Below are 20,430 nucleotides of genomic sequence, written 5' to 3' on the forward strand. Positions count from 1 at the left end.
AGAATACATCGGGGGCTTATATACAGCATTACAGAATGCTGTAGATAAGCCCCTGATGCTGGTGGGCTTAGCTCATCTTCGATTTTGGGGGTGAAAGGTTCCCTTTAAGGAAAAAGGACCCAAGGGTTCCCCTGGCACTTATAGAATGGTTAATGATTTAAGGGCTATTAATGATGTTACAGAGAGTGTGACCTCAATTGTTCCTAACCTACACACCTTAATATCACAGATCCCAGCGACGTCAAAATGTTTCAGTCATTGATGTGGCAAATGCATTATTCTCTGTACCCCTGCACCCTGATTGTCAGTATCTTTTTGCTTTCACTTACGAAGGTAAACAGTACTGTTGGACAGTCCTCCCACAGAGATGAATGAACTCCCCTACTATCTATTCAACAGCAATGGCAGGGATCCTGGAGCAGTGGCAACCACCTCATCCACATATTGTACTATTACAGTACCTGGTTGACCTCATGCTCTGCTGCCCAGACCAGATGTCCTGTAAGGAAGCTACAGTTTCTTTGATATGCATTTAAGCAGAAAAGAGTTGCAAAGTCTCACGTGACAAATTACAATATTGAAAACATAAGGTGACATTTTTAGGCCACTATATTGCTGAAGGTACAAGACACCTGACTGAAGAGAGAAAACAGGCAGTTCAAAATCTCCCACTTACCCAGGTCACACTGACATCTACAGTCATGGCCAAAAATTTTGAGAATGACACCAAAATTATATTTTCACATGATCTGCTGCCCTCTGGTTTGTATTAGTGTTTGTCTGATGTTTATATCACATACAGAAATATAATTGTAATCATATTATGAGTACCAATAGGTTATATTGACAGTTAGAATGAGTTAATGCAGCAAGTCAATATTTGCAGTGTTGACCCTTCTTCAAGACCTCTGCAATTCTCCCTGGCATGCTCTCAATCAACTTCTGGACCAAATCCTGACTGATAGCAGTCCATTCTTGCATAATCAATGCTTGCATTTTGCCAGAATTTGTTGGTTTTTGTTTGTCCACCTGTCTCTTGATGATTGACCACAAGTTCTCAATGGGATTAAGATCTGGGGAGTTTCCAGGCCATGGACCCAAAATCTCTATGTTTTGTTCCATGAGCCATTTAGTTATCACCTTTGCTTTATGGCAAGGTGCTCAATCATGCAGGAAAAGACATTGTTGGGCGCCAAACTGCTCTTGGACGGTTGGGAGAAGTTGCTCTTGGAGGACATTCTGGTACCATTCTTTATTCATGGCTGTGTTTTTAGGCAAGACTGTGAGTGAGCCGATTCCCTTGGCTGAGAAGCAACCCCACACATGAATGGTTTCAGGATGCTTTACAGTTGGCATGAGACAAGACTGGTGGTAGCGCTCACCTTTTCTTCTCCGAATAAGCTGTTTTCCAGATGTCCCAAACAATCAAAAAGGGGATTCATCAAAGAAAATGACTTTGCCCCAGTCCTCAGCAGTCCACTCCCTGTACCTTTTGCAGAATATCAGTCGGTCCCTGATGTTTTTTCTGGCTTCTTTGCTGCCCTCCTTGAAACCAGGCCTTGCTCAAAGAGTCTCCGCCTCACAGTGCGTGCAGAAGCACTCACACCAGCCTGCTGCCATTCCTGAGCAAGCTCGGCACTGCTGGTAGTGTGATCCCGCAGCTGAAACAGTTTTAAGATACGGTCCTGGCGCTTGCTGGTCTTTCTTGGGCGCCCTGGAGCCTTTTTGACAACAATGGAAGCTCTCTCCTTGAAGTTCGTGATGATGCGATAGATTGTTGACTGAGCTGCAATCTTTGTAGCTGCGATACTCTTCCCTGTTAGGCCATTTTTGTGCAGTGCAATGATGGCTGCACGTGTTTCTTTAGAGATAACCATGGTTAACTGAAGAGAAACAATGATACCAAGCACCAGCCTCCTTTTAAAGTGTCCAGTGATGTCATTCTTACTTAATCATGACTGATTGATCGCCAGCCCTGTCCTCATCAACACCCACACCTGTGTTAATGGATCAATCACTAAAACGATGTTAGCTGCTCCTTTTAAGGCAGGACTGCAATTATGTTGAAATGTGCTTTGGGGGTTAAAGTTCATTTTCTTGGCAAATATTGACTTTGCAAGTACAGTAATTGCTGTTAAGCTGATCACTCTGACATTCAAGAGTATATGCAAATTACCATTAGAAAAAATGAAGCAGTAGACTTTGGAAAAATTAATATTTGTCTCATTCTCAAAATTTTTGTCCATGACTGTACACACTTTCCTAGGCTTGGTGTCCTATTGTAGGCCTTTGCAGATTATGCAAGGACTCTATATGACTGCTTGTCCTCAGACCCCTTTGATCTCACTCAAGAAGCAATTGATTCCTTCCATTCTCTCAAGCTGCTCATTGTGTCAGCCCCAGCCCTAGGCATTCCAAACTTTGATCAGCCATTATTCTTGTTCTCCACAGAACAAGGAGGTCATGCTACAACAGTGCTGACACAACAGCATGGTGGAAAACGAAGACCAATAGCTTACTACTCAGCACAATTAGACCCAGTGATCAGAGGGTCTCCTACGTGTGTCCGTGCTGTAGGGGCTGCTGCACTACTGCTAGGAAAGGCTACGTTCACATTAGCGTTTTGCGTGTTTGCGTCGGGCGACGCAGCGGCGACACATGCGTCATGCGCCCCTATATTTAACATGGGGGACGCATGGACATGCGTTGTGCTGCATTTTTCTTGCGTCCAAATTTCGGCAAAAAAGGACGCATGCGTCGCAAAATGCAGCGTTTTTGCGTGTGTTTTGGTGCGTTTTTATTTGCGTTGTGCGTTGCGTCGCCGACGCAGCGGCGCACAACGCAAATGTGAACGTAGCCAAAGGCATGTGAGATCATGCTGACTTTTCCTCTGACAATTTACTCCCCACATGACATCCATGCCATACTTGTACAAGTTCAACCAAAACACTCGTCTATGGCCAGGCAGCTCAGACTTGAATGTGCTCTACTAATTCCTGAATATGTCACCATCAAAAGATGTAATGTTCAGATCCAGCCATCATTCTGCCTATAGATTCAGAAAAGGGGGAATTGGTGACAGTATTAGCAAGTGAGGAAGAGTACTTTGACATGACTGAATAGAACTGATGAGTCAGGAAACAGTGGGTTTTGCACACCTTCATGAAAAACCTGTTACTAATGCAGATATTGAGTTTTTTGTAGATGGCTCCAGATACCACCAGGATGGGCGATTCTACACTGGATATGCAGTAGTATCCTCACATGAAATAATCCGAGCTGAACCACTCCTTCCTTGCATGTCAGCGCAGGAGGTAGAGTTCAATGCGCTCATTTAGGCGTGTAGAGCTGCTGCAGGTAAAGTCGCTACTTTCTTACATCAGCTGGTAAGCCCACTAAAAATGCAGAGCTAGTGAAACAATTGGAGGCATTGATGTTACCAGTCCAGGTAGGCATATTCAAGGTGAAAGCACACACAAAAGGTGGCCCCCTGGAGGTTGAGAGCATCAGAAGGGCCAACGAGGCTGCTAAACTGCAGCAAGACGGCCTAGGGAGCAGAGGACGGTGGAGGGGAGTCAAAGTATTCCAGCGAAACTGAGCCTAGATGTCCTGAAATCTCTCCAGCAACAGGCTTCCCCCTCAGAGAAGGAACACTGGGGGAAAATGGGAGCAGAGGTGAACTCAAATGGAGTATAGGAGAATAAGGATAAATTGTGTTTACCAAGGTAACTGTTCCCAGTGATAGCGCAAGCAACACATGGCCCCACTCACGACCCAAAAATTCACATGTGTTCTATGGTAAATGCCTTCTGGATCGCTCCTGGTTTCAGTTATGTAGCTGTGAAACTCATGCAGTAATGCTTCATCTGTGCACAGCATAACCCAGGTAAAACAGTAAAAGTGCCTAACAAAGCGACACCAAGGCCTCTCTACCTGTTTCAGACACTGCAGATTGACTACATACAGCTACCTAAGGTATGAGTGTATGAAAATGTCCTAGTATGTGTAGATCTCTTTGGTTCGCCGGAAGCCTATCCAGTAAAATGTGCAAATGCTAAAACGACTGCAGACAAACTGATGAAAGAACTGATCTGCAGATACGGTGTCCCAGAAACCATAGAAAGTGATAGGGGTCCACACTTCACTGGAGAAATAATGAAGAAAATCATGCAGGCCCTAGGAATACAGCACGAATTCCATACACAATATCAACCACAAAGTAGTTGGAAAAGTGGAAAGACTAAATGGGACACTTAAAGGGCCACTGTCACCCCCTCCAGCTGTTATAAACTAAAAGAGCCACCTTGTGCAGCAGTATTGCTGCATTCTGACAAGGTGGCTCTTTTAGTTTTTTTTTTCATGTATTCCCAAAATAAAGCGCTTTGAAACTTATCCAAAATACCTCTTTGTCCATGGAGGCGGGACCTGACTCCCCAGCTTGAACCGGTACTCTGCCGTCACTCACATCTTCAGGGGCTTTCGGCGCCTCCCCCTCCGCACTTTTTTCGCTTCAAAACCGGCGCCTGTGCTGTGTACAACTGTGTGGGGCAGGCGCAGTAAGCTCTGGCCGTCTGACGTCCCAGCCAGGCTTGCAGACTGCGTCTGTGCGGCCGCCCTGCCTATGAATCCCAGCCCTGCACTGTGCATAATGCATAACACACTGCGGGGCTGGGATTCCCAAGGTGGGTGGCCGCAGTGCCCGCACAGGCGCAGTCTGCAAGCCTGGCTGGAACGTGTACAACTGTGTACACAAGAGTACCGGTTCAAGCTGGGGAGTGAGGACCCGCCTCCATGGACAAAGAGAGGTATTTTGGATAAGTTTCAAAGCGCTTTATTTTGGGAATACATGAACAAAAAACTAAAAGAGCCACCTTGTTAGAATGCAGCATTACTGGTGGCTCTTTTAGTTTATAACGGCTGGAGGGTGTGACAGTGGAAAGAACTGGGTAGAGTGCTTGTCTCTTGCACTCTTTTCAGTCAGACACACTCCAAATAGAAATACAGGCTTGTCTCCTTTTGAAGTCCTGTTTGGTGGTGCCCCAAAGACTGGTCTGTACTTCCCACAGGTGATACAAATGCAACAAGGTTCTATGACAGCCTATGTCCAGGCCTTGCAGAAAAGACTTAATGTGGTGCATAAACATGTGTGGTCGCCCATTCCAGATCCTAATGAAAGTGCAGACGTGCATCAGCTGAATCCAGGTGATTGGGTGGTCATACGCAGAAACGTGAGGAGGAGCCTAGATCCACGGTTTGATGGCCCGTTCCAAGTCCGGTTGACATCCACCTCAGTGAAACTTGAGGGAAAGCCCACCTGGATCCACGCCAGTCACTGCAAAAAGGTCACTTCACCAGCAGAATGACTGTTCTACTAATCACCTTGCTGGGAGTAGCAGGATTATTGCACCCTACAGAGGACACTGGACAACCTTTTAAATATAGAGTGGGTCAACAAACTTATTATCATGCTTTTCTTATCAAGGACATGGAAGGAGAAAAACGAAAGGACTGTTGGATCTGGACATACAGCCCAGTATCTCCAAGGACTATGCCGTATTTAGCCTTACCTCTGGAGCCATGGAAGGTATTACCACACACTGCATACACAATGAAACCTGGACTCAATCTAAGTTTTGAGGAAAAGATGTGCCCTATGATATATCTACGTCATTGGTTATAGTCGGATAGGCCACTAATCCCTGGTTCCAGTTAAATATAACGTGACTTAAGATACAATTGTGGTGGTGAGAGTATGATTCAGAAGTTGAAAATGTGGCTACCAAGAGGAGGACTGAGATCCCTCATTCAGACCCCATTCTCACTCTGGATTGTGGTTCAGTCTTCAACACACTGGAGAAAATACCTGTGGTGAGGACAATAATTGCTTCCGTATACAGACTCATGATCGGACCCAGGTTAATGAGACAGTGTACCAAGATGGTGTTGAAGGCTGTAAAACATCTATCGGAAAAACAGTGAGGAAAGAAAGGGGTAAATGTACATTGGTATAAACGGAAAACAAATGAATAATACTTGGTGCGCCCATAAACCTATGTTGGGACTTTTGAATTTACACCAATCTATACAGACCCCTGATCACATTTGTCTTCTCCCAAGACTATTCTTAGTTTGCAGTTAAGTAAATAGGGCAGCACACTGCAGCGCCAAAACATGCAAACTTGAAAACACGAAATTTGAACTGCATTACTGCACTAGAAATATGAAAAATGAGAGCTTTTAGCGCATAAAAATGGCCAATTTTATGTGTACCTCGTAGCCACTTTACGGCATCTCTCTTATACGAGGTCCTACGCTTGACCTACCTCGCTGAGAATAAACGTCTCCATCTGAATGGGTACATGTGAAACCTCTTCTTGGACTCAAATTCTCTCTCTCTGTGGAGGGGTATTGGACCTACTATAATTAAAACACCTGAAGCTAGGAGGCGGGGAGTGCACGATCAGAAGGCTAGAGAATACATTTCAAAAACCTGACCTGCACATCCAAACATAGACTAAGTGTGAACAGGTGCTGAACCCAGAGTCGCCAACTCGTATATAGTTAAGTAAATAGGGCAGCACAATGCAGCGCCAAAACATGCAAACTTGAAAACACGAAATTTGAACTGCATTACTGCACTAGAAATATGAAAAATGAGAGCTTTTAGCGCATAAAAATGGCCAATTTTATGTGTACCTCATAGCCACTTTACGGCATCTCTCTTATACGAGGTCCTACGCTATAAGAGAGATGCCGTAAAGTGGCTACGAGGTACACATAAAATTGGCCATTTTTATGCGCTAAAAGCTCTCATTTTTCATATTTCTAGTGCAGTAATGCAGTTCAAATTTCGTGTTTTCAAGTTTGCATGTTTTGGCGCTGCAGTGTGCTGCCCTATTTACTTAACTATATACGAGTTGGCGACTCTGGGTTCAGCACCTGTTCACACTTAGTCTATGTTTGGATGTGCAGGTCAGGTTTTTGAAATGTATTCTTAGTTTGCAGACATCGTGCCTACAGGTGGGTGAGCCCAGACATAAGAGGGGTTTGCACTCTTGCCAAACTAACACCAGCCACTTTCATAGTTCCTCATAGTAAAACAGATACAGCAGCAGTCCCAATTTACACCTTGTATAGAAGAACTGCAGACAATAAGCCCCATCCAAATGGTAGGCCACATTTAATAGAAATGGGGATAACAAATAAAATATTCAGTAGTATGTCAATATACCCTTTCATAACACAAATGTGGGATAAGTTAGTGGAAGCTATCGATTACCTGGATGATAAGATTTTCCAGGTTCTTGAGGTTCTTAATGAGACTAATACAATACAGAGACAATTAATCATAGTTACTAACCAACATACTATAGTACTAGATTACCTGACAGCAAAAGAAGGAGGAATGTGTCAAATAATTGGTCCCACCTGTTGCAACTACACTACTCAAAAAATAAAGGGAACACTAAAATCCCACATCCTACATATCACTGAATGAAATATTCCAGTTGTAAATCTTTATTCATTACATAGTGGAATGTGTTGAGAACAATAAAAAACTAAAAATGATCAACATAAATCACAACTAAATCCCACGGAGGTCTGGAGTTGGAATGATGCTCAAAATCAAAGTGGAAAATGAAGTTACAGGCTGACCCAACTTCAGTGGAAATGCCTCAAGACAAGGAAATGATGCTCAGTAGTGTTTGTGGCCTCCACGTGCCTGTATGACCTCCTTACAACGTCTGGGCATGCTCCGGATGAGGCGGCGGTTGGTCTCCTGAGTGATCTCCTCCCAGACCTGCACTAAAGCATCCGAAAACTCCTGGACAGTCTGTGGTGCAACGTGACATTGGTGGATGGTGCGAGACATGATGTCCCATATATGTTCAATCGGATTCAGGTCTGGGGAACGGGCGGGCCAGTCCATAGCTTCAAAGCCTTCATCTTGTAAGAACTGCTGATACCCTCTAGCCACATGAGGTCTGGCATTGTCCAGCATTAGGAGGAACCCAGGGCCAACTACACCAGTATATGGTCTCATAAGGGATCTAAGGATCTCATCTCGGTACCTAATGGCAGTAAGGCTACCTCTGGCAAGCACATGGAGGGCTGTGCGGCCTTCCAAAGAAATGCCACCCCACATCATTACTGACCCACTGCCAAACTGGTCATGCTGAAGGATGATGCAGGTAGCAGATCGCTCTCCATGGAGTCTCTAGACTGTCACATGGGCTCAGTGTGAACCTGCTTTCATCTGTGAAGAGCACAGGGCGCCAGTGGCGAATTTGCCAATCCTGGTGTTCTGTGGCAAATGCCAAGCATCCTGCACGGTGTTGGGCTTAGAGCACAACCCCCATCTGTGGACGTTGGGCACTCAGACCATCCTCATGGAGTCGGTTTCTAACAGTTTGTGCAGACACATGCACATTTGTGGCCTGCTGGAGGTCATTTTGCAGGGCTCTGGCAGTGCTCGTCTTGTTCCTCCATGCACAAAGGCTGAGGTAGCGGTCCTGCTGCTGGGTTGTTGCCCTCCTACGGCCCCCTCCACGTCTCCTGGTGTACTGGCCTGTCTCCTGGTAGCTCCTCCAGCCTCTGGACACTACGCTGATAGACACAGTCAAACAGTGTTGCTTCCTAAGTGGACAGTTTGATTTCACAGAAGTTTGATTTACTTGGGAGTTATATTCTGTTGTATAAGTGTTCCCTTTATTTTTTTGAGCAGTGTATATTGACCCCATTGGTAATCTCCAGGTCAGGGCCAGTATAGACAAAATTGGTGAACTTAAGAGACCAATGGCTAAAGCAACACAGTGCCAAGAGACTGCTGGTGGGGGAACACATTCTCCTTTTTAAATCCAGCCAACTGGTTTAGTAGCCTAGCAGGATGGATTTCTGGTATTGTACAGACTTGCATGCAGATTTTATTGTTTCGTTTATTGCTCTACTTAGCCATAAAAGCATTTGATATATGTATTACCTAAGCTATTGAATAGTGTATGTGTAAAAAAAGAATCTAAGGCTGAACCTTCCATAGTGAATCACACGCCCCAGATAACCACTGCTGATGAGAGAAGTGAGTGTTCGCACTGAGGGTGGATGGGTGAAGCAGGGAGGAAGCCCCCTTATGGGTACTAGACCCATGAGACAGTAGCTCCTTTCTGGACGCCAACTGGCCTTGTGGCAAAAGGGCATACCATTTACAAAAGGGAAAAGGGGGAAATTGAAATAGAAGGATTAATGCTTTTCCTTTTGCTAGAATTTGTTCATATATTGTTGTAGCCTTATAATCTCCAATTCAAGGATTTTATACTTATCTCATATGAGATGTTTTCAAGAGTCAACTAGAACATGTTTTGGGTACATGGCAAATAAAGATTATCAAGAACTGGGTAACAGGGGGCTTCATGAGTTACATTGCTGTAAGTGGCATAAAATACTGCTTCTTGTGTGAATAAACTAGAAGTGATTTGCTCACAATCCGTGTGCAATCTTTTCTCTGAGCGCTTGTTATCTGTGGGCCAAATCTCTTAATTCGGCCTCACTAGTAATCCGGCATATCTGACTTTGGGCCAGAACGAAAACAGCTACGACACTCCATACACGGCGAGTTAAGTTAATGTCAAAAACCTCAAATTTTGTCTGATCTGACCACAGCACCTTCTCTCAATCACTCAAAGAATCATCCAGGGAAGGGGGACCTTGCGGGCACTGCAGGATTTTAAACCTTTACGGTGTAATGTGTTACGAATGGTTTTTCTTGGTGACTGTGGTCCCAGCTACATTGAGATCATTAACAAGTTCCCCTCGTGTAGTTTAAGGCTGATCTCTCACCTTCCTTATAATCTTAGATAACCCACGAGGTGAGATTTTGCAAGGTGCCCCAGATCGATGTCGAATGACAGTCATTTTGTATTTCTTCCATTTTCTTACTATTGCACCAACAATTGTCTCCTTTTCACCCAGCGTCTTACTTATGGTTTTGTAGCCCATTCCAGCTTTGTGCAGGTCTATGATCTTGTCCCTGACATCCTTAGAAAGCTATTTGGTTTTGTCCATGTTGTAGAGCAGTGTTCCCTAAGTTCGGTGCTCAAGAGCCACCAACGGGTCATGTTTTCAGGATTTCCTTAGTAATGCCCAGGTGAGAGCTCCATAACCTAGACAGACAACAATTCCATCACCTGGGCCATACTAAGGAAATCCTAAAAACACGACCTGTAGATGGCTCTTGAGGACTGGAGTTGGGGAACACTGTTGTAGAGGTTAGAGTCTGACTGATTAATTCTGTGGACAGGAGTCTTTTATAAAAGGAGACCATGTAAGACAGCTGTCTTTAATGCAGGTAACAACTTGATTAGAAGCGTCTTAACTGGCCTGTAGGAGCCAGAACTCTTAATGGTTGGTAAAGGATCAAATACTTATTTCTCACTGCAAAATGCAAATAAATGTATATAATATATACAATGTGATTTTCTGGATTTTATTTTTGATATTCTCTCAATGTTAAAATTAACCTACCCTTAAAATTATAGACTATTCATGTCTTTGTCATTGGGCAAACTTACAAAATCAGTAAGGGATCAAATACTTACTTCCCCCACTGTACCTTCATTTTAAAACTGCATTTTGTGTTTACTTGTGTTATCTTTATTTGTTTGGTAATATGAAACATTTAAGTGTGACAAACATGCAGAAGAATAGCAAATCAGGAAGGGGGGGGGGGGGTCAAAATCTTTCACACCATGGTATATATGCATGTAACAGACTGTAGACTTAGGTGTATAATAAATATTCTTTACTATTAGTGATACACGGTTTTGTCTGAGTTAGTACACTATGTAGTATAAGGAACAGAAAATTAAGGTATCCATAATATTTGTATATTAATCAATAATAGTCAAGTTCAACATTAATTAATATCGGAACCCAATAGGGGTGTAGGACTTCCCCTTTAATATTTTTGGAGGGAAACGTCCACCTTTTTTAGTGTACATATTAAGTTACACTATGTAGCCATGATATGACATGTAACCTTTATTTTTCACCATATTTCCTCTTTGAATGAGCTCTAATTGAAATTCACTGGAAGCGGAGTAAAGAGACTAGCTGTTATCACCTCTGCCATATACATCTCAGCACACAGAGAGGGATTCCTGGAATTCTTTTATTTTTAGCACACAGATACAAGCTGCAGCAGAATGAAGGTTATTATTCATTAGTGCTGATCCGTTTAGATTTGTATTAGCTTTAGGGTGAGGTAAAAGACTTGCCAGAAAACTCACCTAGTTCTTTCAATTTCTACATCTGCCTATTTCTTCTCCCTACTCCTCTCAATAGTATAATAAGGGGAGACACGGTGAGCCTTCAGTCCGTACATTCTAAGCAAGATGGGGTTTGGGCTGTTTATTTCAGAATAGGGGAAGAATTGTTTCATAATTCGGAAAGGAAGCAGATTTCTCTGACTACATATATTACAAAGTTTCTTATATTTGCCTGTACTATTGATTTATGCTTTTTTTTTTTTTTTTTTAAATGTACAGTCCAATTTTAAAGGCAACCTGTCATGTAAAACAACATTATTAACCTGTGGATACAGTTATGGCCAAAAGTGCTGCAACCCTTGAAATTGTTCCAGAAAATTAGATATTTCTCCCGGAAAATTATAGCAATTACACGTTTTGTTATAAACAGGTTTATTTCCTTTGTATTTGAACAACACAAAAAAACAGCATAAAAAGGGAAAATTGGACATAACTTGAGACAAAACCCGCAAATTGGCCGAACAAAATTGTTGGCACCCTCAACTTAATATTTAGTTGCACACCCTTTCTATCACCCTGGCTTAGTGATAGAAAGCAGAGGGTGGTTATAAATGGTATAGTCTCTAACTGGGTCGCTGTGACCAGTGGGGTACCGCAGGGGTCAGTATTGGGACCTGTTCTCTTCAACATATTCATTAATGATCTGGTAGAAGGTTTAGACAGTAAAATATCGATATTTGCAGATGATACAAAACTATGTAAAGCAGTTAATACAAGAGAAGATAGTATTCTGCTACAGATGGATCTGGATAAGTTGGAAACTTGGGCTGAAAGGTGGCAGATGAGGTTTAACAATGATAAATGTAAGGTTATACACATGGGAAGAAGGAATCAATGTCACCATTACACACTGAATGGGAAACCACTGGGTAAATCTGACAGGGAGAAGGACTTGGGGATCCTAGTTAATGATAAACTTACCTGGAGCAGCCAGTGCCAGGCAGCAGCTGCCAAGGCAAACAGGATCATGGGGTGCATTAAAAGAGGTCTGGATACACATGATGAGAGCATTATACTGCCTCTGTACAAATCCCTAGTTAGACCGCACATGGAGTACTGTGTCCAGTTTTGGGCACCGGTGCTCAGGAAGGATATAATGGAACTAGAGAGAGTACAAAGGAGGGCAACAAAATTAATAAAGGGGATGGGAGAACTGCAATACCCAGATAGATTAGCGAAATTAGGATTATTTAGTCTAGAAAAAAGACGACTGAGGGGCGATCTAATAACCATGTATAAGTATATAAGGGGACAATACAAATATCTCGCTGAGGATCTGTTTATACCAAGGAAGGTGACGGGGCACAAGGGGGCATTCTTTGCGTCTGGAGGAGAGAAGGTTTTTCCACCAACATAGAAGAGGATTCTTTACTGTTAGGGCAGTGAGAATCTGGAATTGCTTGCCTGAGGAGGTGGTGATGGCGAACTCAGTCGAGGGGTTCAAGAGAGGCCTGGATGTCTTCCTGGAGCAGAACAATATTGTATCATACAATTAGGTTCTGTAGAAGGACGTAGATCTGGGGATTTATTATGATGGAATATAGGCTGAACTGGATGGACAAATGTCTTTTTTCGGCCTTACTAACTATGTTACTATGTTACTTTGGAATAAATAATTGCAAACAATTGCTTCCTATAACCATCAACAAGTTTTTTACATCTCTCAATTGGAATTTTGGGCCACTCTTTTGCAAACAGCTCAAGGTCTCTCATAGTTGAAGGGTGCCTTCTCCCAACAGCAATTTTAAGATCTTCAAACAGGTGTTCAATGGAATTTAAATCCTGACTTATTGCTGGCCATGTCAGAACTCTCCAGCGCTTTGCTTCCATCAATGTCTGCATGCTTCTTGAAGAACTTTTCGGGTCATTGTCCTGCTGGAAAACCTATGATCCAGGTTGCATTCCCAGCTTTCTGACACTGGGCACTACATTGCGACCCAAAATCCTTCGGTAATCTTCAGATTTCATGATGCCTTGCACACTGTAAAGACACCCAGTGCCAGAGGCAGCAAAACAACTCCTAAACATCTTTGAATCTCTACCATATTTGACTGTAGGTATTGTGATTTTTTTTTCTTCGTAGGCCTCATTCCATTTTCGGTAAACAGCAGAATGATGTACTTTACAAAAAAACTCTATCTTGGTCTCACCTGTCTACAAGAAGCTTTCCCAGAAGGATTTTGGCTTATTCACATAAATATGAGCCTGCAGGACATATTGAATTTCTTTGAAACTTGATTGGGGCTGCTTAGCCACCATCCGGACTATCCTGCATTGCAATCTTCCATAATTTTTCTCTACCATCCAAGTTCAGGGTGATTAACTACAGTGCAATGGGTTGTAAACTACTTGATTATGTTGCGCACCGTGGATAAATGAACACCAAGATCTCTGGAGATGGACTTGTAACCTTGACATTGTTGATATTTTTCAACAATTTTGGTTCTCAAGTCCTCAGATAGTTCTCTTCTCTTTCTGTTCTCCATGCTTAGTGTGGCACACACAGACACACAATGCAAAGATTGAGCCAACTTCTCACCTTTTTATCTAGCCCAGGTATGATTTTCATATTGTCCACACCTGCTACTTGCCGGGGGTGAGATTGCATGAACATCACATGCTTGAAACAAAGTTATTTACCCACATTTTTGGAAAGGTGCCAACCATATTGTCCAGCCCATTTTGGGGGGTTTTGTGTGAAATTATGTCGAAATTTTGCGGCGGACGCATAATGTCAGAGTGCTATTAACCTGCAGACTAAACCTATATCTACAGGTCTATACCATTGTTTTACATAACAGGTTTAAATCACAACACAAAGTAGCATTGAACTGCCAGTGTAGGATCACTACTGCAGCCAACAAATTGCAAATCATTTCTAAATGACCCAGCCATACTTCATTTTGGTGTCTCGGCTGAAAGATTTATGTACCTGTAAGCATTTTTGGAGACTGGACGGGGATCAAACTTGAAAAAAATGATGCACATGAGGCGTTTCTAGTTGGACACAGATGTCTTAATATGTCACTGTACGGGCTGATCACTGTTTCATAGATGATTACTCAGTTGCCTGCAGACAAAATAAGAATAGAATATGCAAAAATAAAGTAATAAAGACTAAAATACTTTCATTTTTAAACATTACCACCTACTACTGAAAGCGGAGGTTTACATTTCCCACTGTTCCCATTAGCAGCACTCAATTATAAACCCAACAGGACACCGAAGGCACATTGGTCTTAATGAACTGCGTTTATCTAGATCACACCAACACATCGCTACTGCTTCAAACGTCACTTAAATGTGAATTTAATACTGTACTTTTGCACAAGAGACACTGGTAGTTGAATAATAAATCCTACAAGAGACACTAACACTGCAATTTGTTCATAAAAGATAAAACTAATATTCCGTTATGTTCTTATATTTTGTAATGAACATGCATGATCATGACACGTAAGTACCGCACCAACATATTTGGCAGCACAGTACAGTTATTTTCACTACTGTCACCAGTCTTTGTCTCCAATTGCATTCACAATCTACCGTATTTTTCGGACTATAACACGCACTTTTCCCCCCAAAAAAATGTGAGGAAAATGGGAGGGTGCGTCTTATAGTTGGAATGCAGGTTACCGGCAGTGGTGTGTCGGCGACAGAGGTGCGGGGATGATGAGGCACAGTGAGCGGTATGGCGTGAGCATGCAGGGTCCCTTCCACAGGTGAGGTGACGCAGCGGCCCGGTATCCAATGTGAGCAGCAGAGCCGGGTGAATCACGGCTTTCTCGGTGGCGGCGGCCATCTTCCTGAGGCCGCGCGTGCGCAGATGGAGTGCTCTGCTTCCTGGGGCTTCAGGAAAATGGCGCGGGAGGCCGCGCGTGCGCAGATGGAGATCGCGGCGGCCATTTTCCTGAAGCCCCGGGAAGCAGAGCACTCCATCTGCACACACGCGGCCTCAGGAAGATGGCCGCCGCCACGGAGAAAGCCATGATTCACCCGGCTCTGCTGCTCACATTGGATACCGGGCTGCTGCGTCACCTCACCTGTGGAAGGGACCCTGCTCACGCCACACCGCTCATTATCCCCGCACCTCTGCCGTCACCACACCACTGCTGCAACCCCCCCATGGACACCAGGCCGTGGTATCGCCCACCTAAGCAGGAAGGGACCCTGCTCAGGTGCACGCCGTACCGCATCACCGCACCTCTGCCAACACCATGCCTTCTGTGACCCTGCTCTGCCACCGCCAGCCCTCAGGTAAGATACTGTAAATTCGGACAGTAAGACGGACCCCCATCTTATAAAAAAAATTTTTTTTTCTGCAATTTTCACCCCAAATTTGGGGTGCGTTTTATGGTCCGGTGCGTCTTATAGTCCGAAAAATACCGTAATTTGTCAAACTAAAGACAATTTTATGAGAAGCCAATTGAAATATACACATGCAGATGATGCCTACGGTTGCATATGCACTCGGGGCCCTTGTGCAGCAAGACAACATTGCTATCCACTGAGCAACTATGAATTATCATACAGAAAAAAATAAATGTTAATGTTGAAAATAAAAAGTGTTAGTTATAATTTAATCACATTTCTAACTTAATGTTATACTGTATGTAATCATCCTAGAATTTATGTAGTATAGGCTCATCCTTTTCTCTGATGAAGCCCCCTTTAGACTGTTTGGGTCATCTGCAGAAAAGAAAGGATGAACGATACCATTAGTCGTGTGTCATGCCAACAGTAAAGTATCCTGAGACCATTCATGTGTGGGGTTGCTTTTCATCCAAGCGCGTGGGCTCACTCACAAGTTTTCCGAAGAACATTGACTTAAATAAGATTGTAGATTGTGAGCCCTCGCGGGCAGGGTCCTCTCTCCTCCTGTACCAGTTGTGACTTGTATTTTTCAAGATTATTGTACTTGTTTTATTATGTATACCCCTCCTCACATGTAAAGCGCCATGGAATAAATGGCGCTATAATAATAAATAATAATAATAATAATAATAATAAATAAGGGTAACTAAACATCCACCAAGAACAACATCTGCCAACGTGCTAGGAACAATTTGGTGATGAATAATACTTTTTTCAGCATGACAGAGCTCCATGTCACAAAGCAAAAGTGATAACTAAGAGCTCGTTGAACAATATTTTGAAATTGAGAAAACTCCCCAAATCTTAATCCCATTGAGAACCTGTGGTCAATCCTCAAAATGCAGGAAAACAAACAAAAAACACAGAAATTGTGATAAACTCCAAGCACTGATTAGGAAAGGATTGTCAGGATTTAGCCCAGAAGCTGATATCTATCCTGCCAGGGCGATTTTCCAAGGTTTTAAAAAATAAGGGTCGTCACTGTAAATATTAAGTATTTGTCTAAACTTTATATATTTGTCAATAAAAAAGTGTAGACTTCTGAAATGCTTATAATTCTACTTCAGCAAACATAGGAACATCTAAAAGGTCAAAAAACACTAAGGGTATGTGCACACGTAGAATGGTCCAATGCGGATTTTTCCGCAGTGGATTTGATAAATCTGCAGGGCAAAAACGCTGCGTTTTTGCTGCAGATTTATTGCGGATTTGCCGCGGTTTTTCTGCAGATTTCACTGCGGTTTTACAACTGCGGTTTTCTATAGGAGCAGCTGTAAAACCGCTGCGGAATCAGCAAAAAGAAGTGACATGCTGCGGAATGTAAACCGCTGCTTTTCAGCGCGTTGTTTTCCGCAGCATGTGCACAGCGTTTTTTGTTTCCCATAGGTTTACACTGTAATGTAAACTCATGGGAAACTGCTGCGGACCCGCAGCTGCGGAAACGCTGCGGATCCGCAGCATTTTCCGCATCGTGTGCACATACCCTAATGCAGCAAACCTTGTGAAAAACAAAATTTGTGTCAGTCTCAAAATCGCACTGCAGGTCAATTTCTGCAGCGTAAAAAAAACAAAACAAAACAGTGGACATAAAATTTATACAAATCCCATACAATTTGCTGGAATTGTAATAAACTGTTTTGTTTTTTTTACAGAAATACACAGCATAAATAATTTCTCATTTTTGTTGTTTGTTCTCATATTTACTTTTGGCGAGATTAAATAGGCACAGATTGAGGAATGAGACTGTTTGTGTTAAAAATTAAGGGCATATACTTCATGGCAGATATGAGATATTGAAATTTAAAGACAAAAATGGGAGAAAGAAAAAAAATGAAATGGAAAAAGCAATATTTACATCACAGAACTTATTAAAATGTAATAATAGGTCACTTAGGGTAGAGGAGAAAGGTCTTCAAATTTTATCTACTGAAAGATGTTCAATTTGCAGCCACAATGCACTTCTTTGAAATCAGGAATTGATTAAATAACAACCTAGGCTTAGTAATTATAGTCCTACATGGAAAGCCTTTCTATTCCTCTGCTTTCGCAAGGATAAAAGTGAGTTAGGGACAAGGACATAGCTTTTTGCAGTTGAACGTCCTGCCACCTGCAGTAGCCACAGTCAAATAACATTACAGATTTACAGCCTGAGGCACATAACACCGTGGATGAGAGCAAGACCTCAGCAGAAACCGGACAGCAGGTGCGGCGGCAGCATAGTCACAGCTAGACATCAACAAGGCGCAAGCACATCTCCCCCATCATAGCTGTGAAGAATAAATAATGTTGAACTAAGAAGCCGCTCCGTCAATTCACAGAACCAGCAGGAAATTTTTTGGAGCCATCATTCAGTTAGATTAACATCGGTGTCTCCTAAAACCAAGTCTCAGCAGGATTTCTTCCCTTTATTTAAGCTCTTAACAGGCATCATAGGTTTTTATAGGGCTACACACAAGGTAAGAAAGTCCCATTCCATAATTCCAAATTCCTATAAATTATATGAAAATATATTTAGAACGCAGCAGTGTAAAGTATGTCTACCTGGTGACCTGGCACCACACAAGAGACAGTCGGTGCTATAGAGGGCTTCTCCCAGGTATAAATGCTAACGAGGCAAAGGGACAAACCTGAGGACCTGCCATTGGAATCAAAACAATCAGGAACAGAAAAGTGCATCTCCGGTGAAAAAGAAAAAACTGTGTGCTTCCTTCTTCCTAGGAAGAAGCTGCCATCATTTTCTGCCATTTTATAGATACAGCACAGCTGAGGACCAATCACCAGTTACTGTTTATTTAAAGGGGTTGTCCGAAATCAAAGGTCAATTTCACACTAAATGTCTATTTAAAGGTAACCTGTCATCAGTGACATCTGTTTTGGGGGCTAGGCTGGTCTTTGTTCTCTGCGCTTGCTGCTTTGTTCTCTTATATCTGTAGGAACTAAAAGTGAACACTCTTACTGGCTCATCACTTCTCTTTAGACCAAAGAAGCACAATGCCGATGTGCATTTAAAAGGAAGATATGCTTAGTATGCTTTCCCTGCTGACAGCACTAAGTCGGAATTGACAACCTGCCCATGCTCAGGAAAGGAGGGACTAGCCTAATGACACTTCATCTCAGGGTGGGGACAGTAGCTGGGGCAGTGACCACAGCCCCAGCCCCCTTGACATCCTGTGTGAGAGTCCCCAGTGCATGCTCGAAGCTCAAATGAGACATCATCAGAAGTAAAAAAAAGACAAAGTTAGAGTACAGATAGAACAGAAGAAAAGTTTTCATTGAAGTACATTAGAAAAGTGGCTAGATTATTAAATAGATGGTTATTTTGAAATTGACCTGTGGTTCCAGACAAACCCTTTATGCATGCTATCTTGCTTCTCATTCCCTCACTCCTTCCACAACATAGAAAGAGAAAGCGCCTGTTGATATCACTGCCGATACTACTCTGACCACAGGACATTATTAGCTAGAAATTTACCTCTTAAGACAAAAGGCTCATTAAAGGGAACCTGTCACCCCGTTTTTTCAGTATGAGATAAAAATACCGTTAAATAGGGCCTGAGCTGTGCTTTACAATAGTGTATTTTGTGTACCCTGATTCCCCACCTATGCTGCCGAAATACCGTAACAAAGTTGCCGTTTTCGCCTGTCAATCAGGCTGGTCCGGTCAAATGGGTGTGGTGACATCGCTGTTTTTTCCCCCAGATCTTGCTCATCTTTCTGTTGGTGGCGTAGTGATTTGCGCATGCCCAACTGCCTAATCCACTGCGCAGGTGAAGAAAAAGAGCGCGATCTGCGCTATTCCCCTGGTTATCGGTGGGGGCGGCCATCTTCCTGAGGCTGCGCGTGCGCAGATGGAGTGCTCTGCTGCCCGGGGCTTCAGGAAAATGGCCGCGGGATGCCGCGCGTGCGCAGATGGAGATCGCGGTGGCCATTTTTCTGAAGCCGAGTTCGCATCTCGGCTTCAGAAAAATGGCCGCCGCGATCTCCATCTGCACATGCGCGGCATCCCGCGGCCATTTTCCTGAAGCCCTGGGCAGCAGTGCACTCCATCTGTGCACACGCAGCCTCAGGAAGGTGGCCGCCCCCACCGATAACCAGGGGAATAGCGCAGATCGCGCTCTTTTTCTTCACCTGCGCAGTGGATTAGGCAGTTGGGCATGCACAAACCACTACGTCACCAACGGAAAGATGAGCAAGATCTGGGGGAAGAAACAGCGATGTCAACACGCCCATTTGACCAGACCAGCCTGATTGACAGGCGAAAACGGCGACATTGGTAAGGTATTTCGGCAGCATAGGTGGGGAATCAGGGTACACAAAATACACTATTGTAACGCACAGCTCAGGCCCTATTTAACGGTATTTTTATCTCATACTGAAAAAACGGGGTGACAGGTTCCCTTTAAAAAGGAGTTGTCCAATCACAAGATACTGATGATGCATATATGTTGGCCCAATACCTAACACTCCTACCGATCAGATGATATAAGCTGGATGTAAACACATTGAACGGAGATGACATGTACAACTATATTGAATGCATAGCAACCTCTACTGAGTACTGAAGAACAACCGTGTAGTGGCCCCCACCGACTACTGTAGAATAGCTCCTTTCCCCTTGCATGAGAGTTCTTCAGCAGCCTCTACACATTGAATGGAGCTCCGCTCTGCCTCCAGAACTTATAACAGCTGATCTGTCTGTGTGCCTAGTGTCCGACCTGCACAGATCTGATATTGA

General features: G+C 43.3%; 1 protein-coding gene across 5 annotated transcripts in view; it reads right to left on the reverse strand.

The window, feature by feature from the left end:
• Positions 1-20,430, reverse strand: part of TANGO2 (transport and golgi organization 2 homolog) — a 532,848-nt gene that overhangs the window by 329,605 nt on the left and 182,813 nt on the right. For 4 of the 5 annotated variants that reach the window (XM_069756162.1, XM_069756143.1, XM_069756153.1 and 1 more), the window contains exon 2: positions 14,254-14,391. The exons of the other annotated variant lie outside the window; for it this stretch is intronic. In XM_069756162.1, the coding sequence (XP_069612263.1) occupies positions 14,254-14,309 (56 nt within the window). In that variant the 5' untranslated portion in view covers positions 14,310-14,391. The remainder of the gene's footprint in view (positions 1-14,253; positions 14,392-20,430) is intronic. 5 annotated transcript variants of the gene reach the window in all.

This window comes from Ranitomeya imitator, chromosome 1 (assembly GCF_032444005.1).
Source record: "Ranitomeya imitator isolate aRanImi1 chromosome 1, aRanImi1.pri, whole genome shotgun sequence".
NCBI classification, from domain to species: Eukaryota; Metazoa; Chordata; class Amphibia; order Anura; family Dendrobatidae; genus Ranitomeya; species Ranitomeya imitator.